General features: G+C 41.3%; 1 protein-coding gene across 3 annotated transcripts; it reads right to left on the reverse strand.

Moving 5' to 3' along the window:
* Positions 1-463: 463 nt before the first annotated feature.
* LOC144597233 (serine/arginine-rich splicing factor 5-like) lies at positions 464-7,760 on the reverse strand. 3 transcript variants are annotated; one of them, XM_078406280.1, is made up of 8 exons: positions 7,681-7,760; positions 4,886-5,013; positions 4,663-4,733; positions 4,481-4,579; positions 4,007-4,076; positions 2,086-2,159; positions 1,462-1,572; positions 464-1,077 (listed from the first exon to the last, which is right to left on the reverse strand). In XM_078406280.1, the coding sequence occupies exons 2-8, from the start codon at positions 5,006-5,008 to the stop codon at positions 795-797; spliced, it is 831 nt and encodes a 276-aa protein (XP_078262406.1). In that variant the 5' UTR covers positions 5,009-5,013; positions 7,681-7,760; the 3' UTR covers positions 464-794. The 3 variants fall into 3 exon arrangements, with proteins under 3 accessions (XP_078262406.1, XP_078262408.1, XP_078262407.1); XM_078406282.1 differs by having other exon boundaries at positions 7,576-7,697; XM_078406281.1 differs by having other exon boundaries at positions 7,572-7,689.
* Between the last annotated feature and the right edge of the window lie 9,188 nt (positions 7,761-16,948).

Genomic DNA, 16,948 nt, shown 5'->3' on the forward strand with positions numbered 1-16,948 from the left:
AACCATTCATGTGTAAATCTAAATCATGCTCACCTTTGATGTTCTCGAGGTTAGCTAACACAGGAGGCTTCAATCACATAATGTCATACCAAGATAACCACCCTAGTTTTTGTTGAAGAAATTGTACTACATCAAGTACATTAACATTTCTAAATCTAGATTCTCTGCCCCAACTTTAAAAATATGAATTCACTCAAATCATAGTCATAGAATTTACAATGTTTAAAAAGGAAAGACATAAATTACTATAAATAAACCCTCCCTTCAATTTGTGGAACAAATCATGAAGTACATCCAGTCCTAAATCAAACATAATTACCATGAGGAATGTATGACCGACTTAATTTCTTGTAAAATGAAGAATTTAAAAAATGACATTGAGATGAGAACTTAAACTATCAGGTACAATGAAATATCCACATAGACCAAGTGGAAAGAAAATGAGCAGTTTCAATGGATTTGGTTTGCAACTTTTATTTAAAGAAAACAACGTAATATAATGAAAGACAATATTTATCCCAGGAAAGGTGTGGTTGAATACAAATTTAGATGCATCTTTAAAGTTATTAATTACATGTTTCGGTGGAATAAATTGGCATCTTGTGCACTTAAAAAAAAAAAAAGGACTGCAAATATAAACAATACAATTCAAATGTACTTCCAAGAATTGCAAACACTCTGGTCCAAAGAAAACAAATTAAGTTTTGTATTTTGTTTTACATTAACTACTTTCTACAACTTTCATTTACTTGGTAAAAGTCCACTTTTGTTATAACATACCCAAAACGTGTAACTTAATCCGCACTTGCACCAGAAGGTGACCTTGACATTGAACGAGACCGAGAACGAGAACGCGATCGAGACCGAGACCTCAGCCGCTCCAACGATGCCGGAGATTTGGATGGTGAAGGTGAATTCGCTTTTTGTTCCCTGACTGGGGCACGGGACCTGCTGCGAGATCGGGATTTGCTGCGGCTTCTACTCTTTGACCTACTATAGGATTTTCGGCTCCTGGAGCGAGAGCGACTTTGAGACCTGGAATATGAACGGCTACGCGAACGGGACCTGCTGCGAGATCTGCAAGTGAAAAACAAGAATATATTTCAGGAAAATTCAATTGTCATTTCCCCAAGTTATTGTACAAAACAAAACAAATGAGTGTAGTTTTAAAAAAAAATATCAGCTGAAAGCCAAACTTTCTTGCAGAATTGGCTTTCGGTTCTTTGTGTTACCATTACTGGTGACACAAATAGGTATTGTACTGGTTACACAAGCTTTGAACTCACCCCACTACCCCGAAAGTACGAATACATCAAATGATGTTATCCATCAATAGCAATTTATGTCTGAAAGTTATCCTGACATTTAGCTGCTTTAAGTTACACTAAATTAACATTTATTCAGTGGTGGTGCTAATCGTACCAGATACAATAGTTGACATAAAATCTGTTCATCACTTGCCTGTGATTATTCGGTTCCTCAATCAGTCTGATCTTTCGTCCATTTATTTCTGTGCCAGATAATTTATCAACTGCATTCTTCAAGTCGCTGTATGAGGCAAACTCAACCACCCTGTAGAAAGATTATTTTAATTTGACAAAATTATATTCAAAATGTAATAAATATTCTGAACAAGTAACTCAAGTATGTCAAACTGCTCAGGTCAAGAGAATCATCTACCAAACTATTCAACTGTACCATTCTTAGACCTGCCATGCAAACATCATAAGTATTTGTCAAGAGTAATCCAAGTTTACAAACAATCATAAGGTAGTTATCACCATATGTAACCTTGCTCACATTTTGAGATTCATCTGGTAAAACAGCAGTTAGATATAGCTCTTTGGGCTAATGACATCAAGGGATATGGGGAGAAAGCAGGAATGGGGAACTGATTTGGGATGATCAGCCATGATCATATTGAATGATGGTGCTGGCTCGAAGGGCTGAATGGCCCACCCCTGCATCTATTTTCTATGTTTAAATAACAAAGATAATTTTCCTGTACATAAAATTAGCTAATTCTTCCCAGTTATCTGCTAGGAAATTGCCAACACCCCAAATGAATCCATTCCTTTTACTTACCCTTCATTCATTTTGTGCCTGTGTGCATCCGCAAAGGTAACTTCTCCAGCCTGCCTCATGAAATCTTTTAGATCCTATACAAGATCAAATCAATTAGGTTAGAAAATCAGACGCACACCGTCAGTTGTCTTCTAACAAAGTCACTAAAATGAAACCAAAGCTAAATCATCAAAAAATTATTACCTTCCCGCACAATTCCCTAGGCTATTCAACCAGTCAAATGCAAGAACTTCTTGCAGGAGCATCATCACGACCGACGACCCGACAGTGCTCTTCAGCACCTGCTCCATGCGAGCCCTCTTGGACATCACCCATCCTAAACGTGGACTTTGGCGGCGCCAGGGGAACAGGAATGGCTAAATCTTGTGTTGTACCAAGGATTCCTCACTCACTCCCAATCGAGCTTCCAAATAAACCTACTGGCGAATTTCTTTCAATCAAGGACCTCTCATTTTAGAGACAGCTCTCACAACTCGACTTTAGGACAATTCGTTACCAGCATTTTCAGAGGCGCAGGAACGAACCCGAGCACTTAAGCTGGTGCCCACCAATGTTGGTCAGACCAGCATTATACAGATCACCAACTGATTGAAACGGAAGACTGGCAATTCAACTAGGCCCACCAAGAGACCAAACCAGAGCGATTAGGAAAACGTCACTCGTCACAAGGCCAACGATACGAGAGGCTGGTAAATAAAGGTTTTAATATTTGGTTAAAAGGTTTGCACACAATTCAAAACAGAACCAAACAAAAGAGTCATACTAATGGTTTTCAAAGACAAATTACTTAAATCAGTGTCAACTTTTTAAAAAATTGAAGCTGCTATACTTTTGTAAATGGGCAATTTTTAAATTAGCTCAATACTGTGCATTTGCGAATCAAATCTCCTTTCTGCCATTCCTTCCAGGAGTCAAAAGATATAGGCTCAGCTTTGGCTAATAGCTCACGAAAATGACCCCACCACGCTTATCGGTCTTTCAAAATGATCACCTATTTCTAAGAAGGAATCCAGGTACTCCTAATGGTTCCAAGTTGGTGGATTTAAACTACTTTGGCACTTGCCAATCACAGACAGCATTAATAAAGGAAGTAAAGGCTAATCTACAAGGGGGAGGGGGATTAAATCCAGACATTATTCAGCAACATCTGCAGACGCATGCATGTGGCCTAAGCCTCATTAAGATTGAGCACGGGCAAAATAAATTATTCAAAACAATCCAGCCTAATTTGAGAAGAATCGCAAATTGGTCAAGATTATGGAGGAGGCGCTCACCATGGAATCATATCCAGCATGAGCCCTCAGCTTCAGGGAAAAGAAACGAAGGACAACATCTACAAGAAAGGCTTGTTTCATTACTGCAATAATTGTTTGCAAACACTAACATGTTAGTATAATAATTTTTAAAAGCAAATTTGGGATTGAATTATTACATGAAGCAAGCACACCTGGGAAGATTTTGTATAAGTCAGGCCATGAGGTTTCTTTCAGATTCTTAAAAATTCAACGTACCACTGGGAAGAAAACTTGGAATTGAAAGCACCTAAGAAATACATCCTTTTGTGCCAATCAATTTGTTTGAAAATAACATTAATTCTGTTTTCATTATACATCAATATTGCCCGACTTCCTCCCCCAGCCCCCTTAAAACACACACACAAACACAGTGCTATGAAACTGTAATAAAGCTAATTGCAATCCCACTCATTCCAGAAAGCAAGGTGAATTTTAGTTTCCATCTTTGTCCACCCCCAGGTTTTGTAGATTTTGGTCACCGTTTTACATTGGTTGACCTCAACAATATATAATTTCATACCTATTTGTTTTATGAAATCATTTGTTATTTTATTTTTCATCTCAGCACAAACTTCAATTATAGCAAATAAGTCAACTGAATCGAAGTATAGTTACATGCAACATACCTGCCAACTAACCCTTGAAGACAGATTCTCAACTATCAGTCTGTTCTCGGTGCGAACTGGAGGTCCATTCCTGAAACAAATTCCAATAAATAGAATTTGCACCTGTGCTCAAGATTCCAATGTTTACAGTAATTTCCTTTACATAAAATGCTAAATTTAACGGTACAGAATTTCTGTCTGATATTAACAGGGCAATATGTGAAAATATTTTGTTTCCGCCTTTGGAAGTACAAATTCACACTGTATAATAAATACACAATTCCAGTTAAGGACATAAAAGGGCAGGAGTAACTCAGTGTATCATGCAGCATCCCTGGAGTTGATGTGTTGGGTCAGGACCCCTCTCTAGACTCTGTGTGATGGGAGGAGAGGTGGAAGAGAGGAGAAGCAGAACAAAGTGCCGAAGGTAGGTGGCCAAAGGCGAGGGATTTTGATAGGCAGATGGTTGGATCAAAGGCTCTAAAATTGACTCACCTTGATTCACTACGTGGACGCCGTGGGCTAAAGCGACCCTGATAGCGTCCTCCTCCACGTCCCCCTCTAGGACGTGCTCTTGCATGTTCAACTGTAACTCTGCAGAAAAATATTCAGTCAAACTCAAATTTTAATATTAATTAAAAAGTAATAATTTCCAGAGTAGACTGATATTCTTTTACCTTTCACTGCACAGTTCTTTTCCATCCAGTTCATAAACAGCATCATCGGCATCTCTGTGATCGTCAAATTCCTAGTGGCCACATCAGTATTAGTGTTAATATTTTTGCTTGAAGCATAGTTAAATATACACAAGTTGATTCGTTCTTAGTCTCTAAAATTTAAGAATCTTAAAATGTTACACGGTACAATGTTCAAATTTGTTGAAATGAACAGCAATCTTACCACAAATCCAAACCCATTTTTCAAATCAATTTCTTTTATGCGTCCGAATCCTTTGAAGAATTTCTCCACATCTCTCTCTCTAGCTAGAGGGCTGAGTCTACCAATAAACACGCGGGAGCTCATTGTATCTAGTGAAAATCAGTAGAATATAAAGTTAGTCACTAGATGGCAGTCTGAAATTAAAGTTGCACGCAAATTCATTTTATGCATTTTAGTAGACAAACCAAACCCAAACTATGGTGGCAATTTCAGTGAACCAAATAATATGGCACTTTCTAATTAAAGTGATATTATTTGATATACAAGCAGAAAGGAAACTGCATGGATTATACCTACGGTTGCATTAAATGGAGGATAGTGAGAAAATGAGAGGAATGAGAAGTGGTTGATGAATAACTAAAACAATCTCTGGTGAGAAAGTCCAAAGCAAACTTATGTAACAAAGAAAGAATTTGTGTGTTCAAGATAAGTAAAGAAAAACAAACTGTTGAAGTGCATTTACTTTAAGTGACTCTAATATAATGTGATGGTTACACAATCATGAACTTCAAACCATGCAACTCTCTTCCGATTTCATTCTATCTGGTTTCAGTGATCAACAACAGTGTGGGAATTTACAAAAACTTTCAACTGTCAGAAAGGAAACCTAATGTGGGTTCACAAGCTGAGAATCAGCATACGAGAGGGAGCGGAAATAAAATTGGCACACAATGATAGATTGGGAAAGAACCCAGGGGGCAAACAGCAGCAATTGGAACGCTTGCCATAAAAAAAACCAAGTGCAGCAGAAAGTTAAAACACAAAATACAGTTAACCCTTATTTCAACAGACCTCTTTGAAACAGATTTCGAGATTGGCCTACCTGTGGATACCCTCAATACCCATGACTTGTGCCACTTTCCCCCATCATTTACAGCACCGGCTGCTCGCGCCATCCCCGGCTTGCACCACTGCTAAAACTTTCACTTACAAGCGGAAAAATATACTCGTACCCTACAATGTTCTCATCTATACCAAAACATACGGGTATTTGAGGAGCTGTTCAAATTAATTAAAATTATTCCATATAGCACTCTGCTTTTAATGAAAAAAAGATTTGATCGTTCAAGTCAAATATCAAAAGCTTGGGTAGAGTTGTATTCTCCTCTACTTCATTGTGGACATTGTCTTTGGAACTGTTGAGCTATAATGCTGAGAACTATATTCTCCACTTTGGAACTTTCCCTTCACTCCACCTATTGTACATGGAAAGTAGGTGCAATAGGAGGCCATTCGGACCTTCGTGCCAGCACTGCCGTTCGATATGATCATGGCTGATCATTCAGAATCACGGTGGATTCTGGATGATCATGGTGGCGCAGCAGTAGAGTTGCTGCCTTACAGCAAATGCAGCTCCAGAGACCCGGGTTCAATCCTGACTACGGGTACTGTCTGTACAGAGTTTGTAAATTCTCCCCGTGACCTGCGTGGGTTTTCCCCGAGATCTTCGGTTTCCTCCCACACTCCAAAGGCGTACAAGTTTGTGGGTTAATTGGCTTGGTAAATGTAAAAAATGTCCCTAGTGGGTGTAGGATAGTGTAAATGTGTGGGGATCGTTAGTGGGCCCAGTGGGGCAGAAGGCCATGTTTCCACGCTGTATCTCTAAACTAAACCAGTATCCTGTTCCTGTTTCCCCCCCCCCCATATCCTTTAATTCTATTAGCCTAAAGTGCTATATCTAACTCTCTCTTGAATACATCCAGTGAATTGGTCTCCTCGTCAGTCCTAAATGGTCTGCCCCTTATTCTTAAACTGTGACCCCTGGTTCAGACTCCCCCAACATCAGGAACATTCTTCCTGCATCTAACCTGTCCAATCCTTTAAGAATTTTATACATTTGGCTTGATTGTATTTATCGAAAGCATTTTCAAAAACAGAGAAAAGCAGCAGGCCAGAGCTCCAACATCCTTAATTTCCACTACACACTTCCCCTCAACATGAAATTGAGTGTACATTCTGGGAGAGTAAATAGGAATGTGGAGCGAGTATAATTGGACGAGTGCAAGATTATTAAGTTTTGATACACACTATCAAAAGGAGATAGTGGCTATTCAGGAGAAATTTCCAGTGCCCAACAAAGTGCATCCTCCGACCTTGTGGGAAATTAAGGAAAAACCGTGGAGCTAATTGCATCATCTTTAGCCGCAGATGAAGTTTCAGCAGATCAGAGATCAGCTAACATTGTAATATTGAAGGGCAGCAAGAAGTGGAAGGAAACTAGTTTGCGAGATCGGTGGGGGAAAAATTATTGTAGGAATTCTTATGGAAAAGATCTACCAGCATTTTGATAGATACGGAAACCCTTTCCACGTCTCACACACCTGTTGAGGGCTTTTTTTTTTTTTTTTTTTTAAGAGGTCAACAAGAGGATCGATGAGGGGAGAGAATTTAACAAAAACATGTTAGGTAGGAAAAGTTTAGAGGGACATGCTGTGCGGCTCGAAAACGCTTTCCAGGCTGAATGACTCCCAACAAAGAAGGGGCGAACGAGGAAGCCGCCGCAGCCCGTGTTTGCGGGGGTTCGCTCGCCTCCGTGGCAAACAAGCGCCACGCCTCACCCACCATGAGACACGATTAATTATCCCCGCACCCCTTCACGTCAAAGCAGAGTCGCCCCTGTCCCCCCGGCGGTCGGTGAAAGGCCGACCTACTGTACTGCGGCCACCGAGTCCCGGGTCCCGCACGCCGTCGCCGACCCACACGAGGCCCAGTATCGACGGCTCACTCACTGCCCGACGCCCTGCTCCTCCTCTTACCTCCTCGGCCACTCCGTCCGACTGACGCAGGAGAAATAAAGCCGATGCACAAAATGGAGCCCGCAGCCCGGCCCAGCCAATCGCAGCCGCGCCCCGCTCCGCCCCGCCTCGCCCCGCCCGCTCTCTGTCGCGTCACCGAGGCCGGGAGCAAGATCGACTCTAAAAACCGTAGTCGGGCATGGGTAAATATCAGCGCCATTTTAGTAAGCAGATTCTGTGTACTAGACTGGGCAGTATTCACAACTCTCAGCGCTTTCTTCGTATATAAAATGCTTGCAAACAATTATTTTTGTTCAACTTCTTGGATAAGTTGATAGTTGGCATTTATAACTATTTCTTGAAGAGTTGCTGCTTTGTGATCTTTAAACTTTGGATGTTACCGATTGAATATATGCACTAGAGATCCATTCTGTCTGCATCAGGCCAATTGATCATATTTAATGAACTGTTCTGTGCTTTCTCTGTTAATTTTAATTTCACCTCCACGAGCTGTATCTTTTTGTGTTTTATTTAAAAAAGTAATGGAAGCAGAGATTAGGCATTTGCAAACAATAGAACTCTACTGTAGAATTGAATTGAAAAGACATTTAACTTTATACTTAGAGCCAAGACAATTTGTATTGGTGAATTGATTAGTTAAAAATCCTTGCCAGCCACTAAAATGACCAATGCTGCCTTACGTGGTACAGAAGCATGAATCCAATTCAAATAGACACAGTGGTGGAGTAAATCACCAGATCAGGCAGCATCTCTGGAGAAAAAGGATGGGTGATGTTTCAGGTTGGGACCCTTCTTCAGACAAGGGGAGGAAGGTGAAGAGCTGGTATAAATCAGGCCCTGATCTTTTCATTGGTTAGCTGATAAGCGAAACAGTGCAACCCTGCACATCTCGCACACAAAATGATGTAAATCTTACCATGAGTGACAGAAATAAAAAGTGTTATCCTTGTTTATGAAGTTATTTTTTGAATTATGTAAAATTGAAGGGGGTTGGTGCATTATACAGCTAACCCACAAATGTGTCGTTATGAGATATTCACATTTGAAAAATCCATAAATCACAAAACAAACCAAGAAGGTGCCTATGATATTTGACTAACATATCAGTTAAATTTAAATATGAAATTTTTACAGGTTGTAGGGTAGTGGGTAAGGATCGTGTTAATGCATGTAACTCATTTTTCACAAAAGTGAGGGTTCGCACTATATTGCACCAACCTCCTCAATTATATGTTAAATTCAAAACTAAACTATGGTAGCAATGAACATTGTACATGTCTAAAGCTAGCACTTCTGTATCAGTGTAGGTATTTATTACACTAATACAGAATGAAAAAATATCTTGACATATGTTCATAGTTATTTTATTCACAATATTAGGATTTCTGGAAATAAGTTTGTTGTCACTGTTTGCGAATGTGTATGGGTAGGCCCTAATGAAATGTATGTGAGAGAAGAGTGATCATGACAGGGAGAACCATGTGCTGAGAAGTGTGTGCATGACTGATTATATATATTATATATATATATAATCAGTCACACTGCACAAATTTAACTTATTATATATATATAGTGAGAGATTGAAAGGAAAAGGTTGCTAAACAAATAATTAGGGGAAATCACAAGAAATAAACGAGATATATACGTGTGTGTGTGTGTATATATATATATATATATATATATATATATATATATACACACACACACGTATATATATATATGCATATATATATATGCATATATATATATATATATATATATATATATATATATATATGCATATACATATATATATATATATATATATATATATATATATATATATATATGCATATACTTAAACCATAAAGGTCGAATCGCCTTTATGGTTTATGTACATCATGTGAAAAATAAGATGAAAAGAGAAATAGAGCATTGCTTTAAATCAAAGTTGCTTCTGATCCATGAGAAGGAACTTTGAGGTCTATTTATCTCAATCTTGCCACTCACACACAAACACACACACATTCATATATATATGTGCAGTTTCCCATGTATTGCTCAAACACACACTCTGCACAAATTTAACTTATTAGATATATATATCTAATAAGTTAAATTTGTGCAGAGTGTGTGTTTGAGCAATACATGGGAAACTGCACAAAAGAGGTGGCTGGAGAGGAAGGATGGGAGGGAAATGGGCAGAAACAGTAATAAATAATAAAATCAGAGAAATTAAGCATTTAAAAATAAAAATAACAAAAAATGTGAGTTGATAGAGGAGATATTTTCTGCATATTAATGGTATCATCACACATACTGTTCCCCCACAACACTGATTACACTGCGAGATGCATAGCGAACAGCCGGGTTTGCTTACTAAAATGATGGACGTTCCGCTCCTTTGTGTACTACACTTCAGTATAGGCGATTTAGACGGACTGGTCCATCTTGCTCCTCTAGTATCTTTGGCCGGGCGCGAGGAGAGTTCCGCAGATCAGAGGCGGGCGGTGCACCGGGCACCACATGGTGCACCAGGGGCAGTGCACCAGGGACAGTATACCAGGGGCAGTGCACCATGGGCAGTGCACCTGTGACAGTGTACTGGGCACCAGGTGGTTCTACTGGGCACCACGCTGAGTACGAGTCACCAGGGGGCAACACTGTGGTATCACCATGCACCATGTGGTATTCCTGAGCACCATGTTGCATCTGTGGTCACCATGCTATGTACTATGAACAAATTGTCCACAGGGCACCATGCAGTGTCTCTGGTCACCCTGCATTGTACTGTGTACCATGTGGTATCCCTGGGCACCATATGGTATCCTTGGGCACCATGCTTTATCACTAGACTTTATCTAGTCAAATCATACTATGAGTACAATTGTACATAAGTAAAGGAATCGAACGATTGTAGGGGAATGATAGTAGATCTTTTGGGAGAACACACAAAGAGTTGCCCAGTTCCGGCGCCAACTTTCATGTCTCTGAAAAGTCTAATCTTAGCCTAAGGAGATATGAATTAATTTTTTTAAGGTCCAGTTCTTGCGTCATAGAAACAGAATTAGGCCATTCGGCCCATCAAGTCTATTCTGCCATTCAAACAATGCTGATCTATCCCTATCAACCCCATTCTTTTGCTTTCTCCCTGTAACTGATACCCTTACTAATCAAGAACCTATAAATCTCTGCATTAAAAATACGCAAAGCTTGGCCTCCATGTCTGCCTGTGGCAATGAATTCCACAGATTCACCACTATCTGGCTAAAGAAATTCCTCCTCATCTCCTTTCTAAAGGTACGTCCTTATATTCTGAAGCTGTGCCCTCGGGTCCTAGACTCTCCTACTAGTGGAAACATCCTGGTGGTACTGGCTCGCACGTCCTTCAGCAGCCACCTCGTCTTGCCACTGCAACCACACTGGCTGTGGCCCCACGTAGCTGCCCACAAAATAAGGGAAGGGGGTTGAGAAGCTAAAAGGGAGACAGGAAAAAAGGTTGGATGTCGGTCACATTACAAACACAACACCAACCACCTTTGGTATCAGTGTGGTGTGCAAGTCCTACACTGACTTTCTTTCACACCAGGGCGAGAGGAAATTGCACAAGTAGCTCAAATATTCGTGTCGACATGAATATTCATAATCTTATATTTGGGTTTTGAGTTGAAAGAGGATGGACATGGGATTCAGTATAATTGTGCTCTGGTGTGGCACAAATGATCCAACATGACTTATGGTTCCTTGACTTGTAGACAGGTTTATTTTTAGTGGCATGGTTATTAGCTGTCGTGGTTGGGTCAAGTTTTGATCTGAGTAAGTGAAAATCGAAACCAGGGGAACAATGTAAGTGAGTGCATTTCAATGGTGAATAATAGACATGCAGGATGGAAACTGAGGCTTGCACCAATCATCAGGCACTCCCTAGCACTAAGCCTACACCAAGTACATTACAGTAATCCTATTCTCTCACATTCCCATCGACTACCCAAATTCCTGCTGCCTTACAATGTCAGAGATCCGGGTTTGGTCCCGACTACAGGTGCTGTCTGTGTAGAGCTTGCGTGTTCTCCTTGCGACCAAATGGGTTTTCTCCCACATCCTAGTGAGGGAAGGCGATCAACCTGAAGTCGTTGTGCACGTGGGCACGAATGACGTCGGGCGGAAGAGGAAGGAGGTGCTACAGCGGGAGTTTAGAGAGTTGGGAAAAGCGCTGAGAAGTAGGACGTCGAAGGTGGTTATCTCTGGACTGCTACCGGTACCTCGTGCTGGTGAGGCCAGGAACAGAGAGATAGAGGGTATGAATTTATGGCTGAGGGGCTGGTGCAGAGAGCAGGGATTTAGATTTCTGGACCACTGGGATCTCTTCTGGGCTAGGGGTGACTTGTACAAAAGGGACGGGTTGCATCTTAACAGCAGGGGGACAAACATTCTGGCAGGCAGGTTTGCTAGTGTGACACCTGTGGCTTTAAACTAAGTAGTGGGGGGGAGGGGTTAACAAATTGTGAATATGAAGATGAGGTCAAAGGGAATACAGGAGATATTGCAAAAGACTCTCGGAAGAATGGGAACAGAAGTTCTAGAGCGGAAAAGAAATTAAGGGCAGGGCCAATTGTGAACGATGTGAGAGAGGAGGTAAATACAGAAGTTAAAGTGTTGTACTTAAATGCGCGTAGTATAAAAAATAAAGTGGATGAGCTTGAGGCTCAGTTAGTCATGGGCAAGTATGATGTTGTAGGGATCACTGAGACATGGTTACAAGAGGACCAGGGCTGGGAACTGAATATTCAGGGGTACACAACGTATAGAAAAGACAGACAGGTGGGCAGAGGGGGTGGGGTTGCTCTGATGGTAAGGAATGATATTCATTCCCTTGCAAGGGGTGACATAGAATCAGGAGATGTTGAATCAGTATGGATAGAAATGAGAAATTGTAAGGGTAAAAAGACCCTAATGGGAGTTATCTATAGGCCCCCAAACAGTAGCCTCGACATAGGGTGCAAGTTGAATCAGGAGATAAAATTGGCGTGTCAAAAATGTAATGCTACGGTGGTTATGGGAGATTTCAACATGCAGGTAGACTGGGAAAATCAGGTTGGAAATGGACCCCAGGAAAGAGAGTTTGTAGAGTGCCTTCGAGATGGATTCTTAGAACAGCTTGTACTGGAGCCTACCAGGGAGAAGGCAATTCTGGATTTAGTGTTGTGTAATGATCCTGATCTGATAAGGGGACTAGAGGTAAAAGAGCCATTAGGAGGCAGTGATCACAACATGATAAGTTTTACTCTGCAAATGGAAAGGCAGAAGGGAAAATCGGAAGTGTCGGTATTACAGTATAGCAAAGGGGATTACAGAGGCATGAGGCAGGAGCTGGCCAAAATTGATTGGAAGGAGGCCCTAGCAGGGAAGACGGTAGAACAGCAATGGCAGGTATTCCTGGGAATAATGCAGAGGTTGCAGGATCAATTTATTCCAAAGAGGTGGAAAGACTCTAAGGGGAGTAAGAGACACCTGTGGCTGACGAGGGAAGTCAGGGACAGCATAAAAATTAAGGAGAGGAAGTATAACATAGCAAAGAAGAGTGGGAAGACAGAGGATTGGGACTCTTTTAAAGAGCAACAAAAGTTAACTAAAAAGGCAATACGGGGAGAAAAGATGAGGTACGAGGGTAAACTAGCCAATAATATAAAGGAGGATAGCAAAAGTTTTTTTAGGTACGTGAAGAGGAAAAAAATAGTCAAGGCAAATGTGGGTCCCTTGAAGACAGAAGCAGGGGAATTTATTATGGGGAACAAAGAAATGGCAGACGAGTTAAACCGTTACTTTGGATCTGTCTTCACTGAGGAAGATACACACAATCTCCCAAATGTTCTAGGGGCCGGAGAACCTAGGGTGATGGAGGAACTGAAGGAAATCCACATTAGGCAGGAAATGGTTTTGGGTAGACTGATGGGACTGAAGGCTGATAAATCCCCAGGGCCTGATGGTCTGCATCCCAGAGTACTTAAGGAGGTGGCTCTAGAAATAGTGGAAGCATTGGAGATCATTTTTCAATGTTCTATAGATTCAGGATCAGTTCCTGTGGATTGGAGGATAGCAAATGTTATCCCACTTTTTAAGAAAGGAGGGAGAGAGAAAACGGGTAATTATAGACCAGTTAGTCTGACATCAGTGGTGGGGAAGATGCTGGAGTCAATTATAAAAGACGAAATTGCTGAGCATTTGGATAGCAGTAACGGGATCATTCCGAGTCAGCATGGATTTACGAAGGGGAAATCATGCTTGACAAATCTACTGGAATTTTTTGAGGATGTAACTAGGAAAATTGACAAGGGAGAGTCAGTGGATGTGGTGTACCTCGACTTTCAGAAAGCCTTCGACAAGGTCCCACATAGGAGATTAGTGGGCAAAATTAGGGCACATGGTATTGGGGGTAGGGTACTGACATGGATAGAAAATTGGTTGACAGACAGAAAGCAAAGAGTGGGGATAAATGGGTCCCTTTCGGAATGGCAGGCAGTGACCAGTGGGGTACCGCAAGGTTCGGTGCTGGGACCCCAGCTATTTACGATATACATTAATGACTTAGACGAAGGGATTAAAAGTACCATTAGCAAATTTGCAGATGATACTAAGTTGGGGGGTAGTGTGAATTGTGAGGAAGATGCAATAAGGCTGCAGGGTGACTTGGACAGGTTGTGTGAGTGGGCGGATACATGGCAGATGCAGTTTAATGTAGGTAAGTGTGAGGTTATTCACTTTGGAAGTAAGAATAGAAAGGCAGATTATTATCTGAATGGTGTCAAGTTAGGAGGAGGGGGAGTTCAACGAGATCTGGGTGTCCTAGTGCATCAGTCAATGAAAGGAAGCATGCAGGTTCAGCAGGCAGTGAAGAAAGCCAATGGAATGTTGGCCTTCGTAACAAGAGGAGTTGAGTATAGGAGCAAAGAGGTCCTTCTACAGTTGTACCGGGCCCTGGTGAGACCGCACCTGGAGTACTGTGTGCAGTTTTGGTCTCCAAATTTGAGGAAGGATATTCTTGCTATGGAGGGCGTGCAGCGTAGGTTCACTAGGTTAATTCCCGGAATGGCGGGACTGTCGTATGTTGAAAGGCTGGAGCGATTGGGCTTGTATACACTGGAATTTAGAAGGATGAGGGGGGATCTTATTGAAACATATAAGATAATTAGGGGATTGGACACATTAGAGGCAGATAACATGTTCCCAATGTTGGGGGAGTCCAGAACAAGGGGCCACAGTTTGAGAATAAGGGGTAGGCCATTTAGAACGGAGATGAGGAAGAACTTTTTCAGTCAGAGGGTGGTGAAGGTGTGGAATTCTCTGCCTCAGAAGGCAGTGGAGGCCAGTTCGTTGGATGCTTTCAAGAGAGAGCTGGATAGAGCTCTTAAGGATAGCGGAGTGAGGGGGTATGGGGAGAAGGCAGGAACGGGGTACTGATTGAGAGTGATCAGCCATGATCGCATTGAATGGCGGTGCTGGCTCGAAGGGCTGAATGGCCTACTCCTGCACCTATTGTCTATTGTCTATTGTCTATTATCCCAGACGTGCAGGTTTGTAGGTTAATTGGCTTCTGTAAATTTCCCCCAGTGTGTAGGATGCAAAGCTGGGATAACATAGAACTAGTGTACGAGTGATCATTGGTCCGCACGGACTCGATGGGCCGAAGGGCCTGTTTCCATGCTGTATCTCTAAACTAAACTAAATTAAACAATTTACATTGACTAACTAATCTCCAAACCTGTACAATCCCTTTAGGATGTGGAATGAAATCATAGCACCCGGAGGAGACCCATCGTGACAGGGAGAAAGTGAAAACGTAATTGAAGATCACGACTGAACCTGGGTTGCTGGGGCTGAGGCGGCAGCTCTACTTGCTGTGCCACTGCATTGCCCTGGCAGAGGTGATGTATCAATAAAACCGAGGATTCAGAGCAACTTAGGTGGAGAGCCAGAGGAGATGAAAATGGTGTCAAATTGTGAAGCTATTAAGGAAGACCCTGTCTTTTCTGCACATTATCAGGCTAGTAGCACTGGAGAAGGGTAGATAAATGTGGATGAAGTTACAGTAAAATGGTCTGATCAACAAGCTTCACCTTTGGAATGAGAATACTAAGAGGACAAGGCCAGCCAAGAGTATGGATGAGGTTGGGAGAGTAAGAGGGCAGTTACATCAGTGCCAAGTGGGTCAGGGGAGTTTGTGTAAAGAAACGTGACTGTATGTTGCCAACAAAACAGTGTGAATTGCCCTGTACCAGACTATTTGCTCAGCAATCCATTAATCCTCGCTGCAAACAAATGATATGCAACCAAAACAAATGCAAGTTGGGACTGTGTTGGTTTCTCGACACTGCAAGTTGGACCAGATCTACTTTGTGAACACAAGGCGTAGAGTTAGAAAATTCTGCTGATCTCAATCCGTTCTGCCCATTGCATCTTGCAACATACTCTGCCAGAGTCTAGACTTTCATTGCCAACAAGCGATACTGTAGCATCAGCCAAACTGCTATTATTCAACAAGTCCAAAGATCAAATGATAATGTGTATCCTGTGATTATCATGAGAGTGTAGGGGTAGATTTCAGATGATCTTTTCAAGGTTAGCTTATATATGTATAGCTGATGTAGACAATACATTTCCTAGAACTGTATACATTTTTTGCTGAGTGACATGGTTACAAGCTGTGACATTTGGACAATAGTGATGTGTGAAATTAGGAATTGTGGAATTGAAGGGTTTAAATGGATAGATTGAAAGTATTGAATTGACAAATGTGATGTTCAATATAATTTAAAGAACGATAGCCAAAGAAATGAAATATTTCCTACCCACTCCAAAAAATCCACTTTCCGTTTCACTTGGTAAAATCTTGAAAACATTCAGGGAAATTCTAAGTAGTCTTTTTGTTAGTACATCCTGGATTGTTTAGATCACCAAGTTTTATTTTTACACCCCAATATTTAACGCAATTTTATTGTTTTAAATTTATTTCGCGTTGGAGAATGTCATCTCAAAATGGTGCAATGCAATCTTTTTTCTAAATAAAAACAACACCTACAGCATTGACAACTCCACAGGTGTCTTGTGGATTTGATTTCACAGTAAAATCAGTGATGCACATCAACAGCGAATATTATGGAGATGGTCTTGTGTGGTATGTAGGTTAATTGGCTGGGTAAATGTAAAAATTGTCCCTAGTGGGTGTAGGATAGTGTTAATGTACGGGGATCGCTGGGCGGCACGGACTTGGAGGGCCGAAAAGGCCTGTTTC

The sequence above is a fragment of the Rhinoraja longicauda genome, chromosome 10 (genome assembly GCF_053455715.1).
Source record: "Rhinoraja longicauda isolate Sanriku21f chromosome 10, sRhiLon1.1, whole genome shotgun sequence".
Classification (NCBI taxonomy): Eukaryota; Metazoa; Chordata; class Chondrichthyes; order Rajiformes; family Arhynchobatidae; genus Rhinoraja; species Rhinoraja longicauda.

Excerpts from the sequence above, each read along its gene's own strand:
- LOC144597233 (XM_078406280.1), bottom strand. The coding sequence starts at position 5,008 with ATGAGCTCCCGCGTGTTTATTGGTAGACTCAGCCCTCTAGCTAGAGAG. Across the intron at positions 4,580-4,662 it reads AAAGAACTGTGCAGTGAAAG|AGTTACAGTTGAACATGCAA; the intron begins GTAAAAGAATAT and ends ATTTTTCTGCAG. Across the intron at positions 1,573-2,085 it reads AGGCACAAAATGAATGAAGG|GGTGGTTGAGTTTGCCTCAT; the intron begins GTAAGTAAAAGG and ends ATCTTTCTACAG.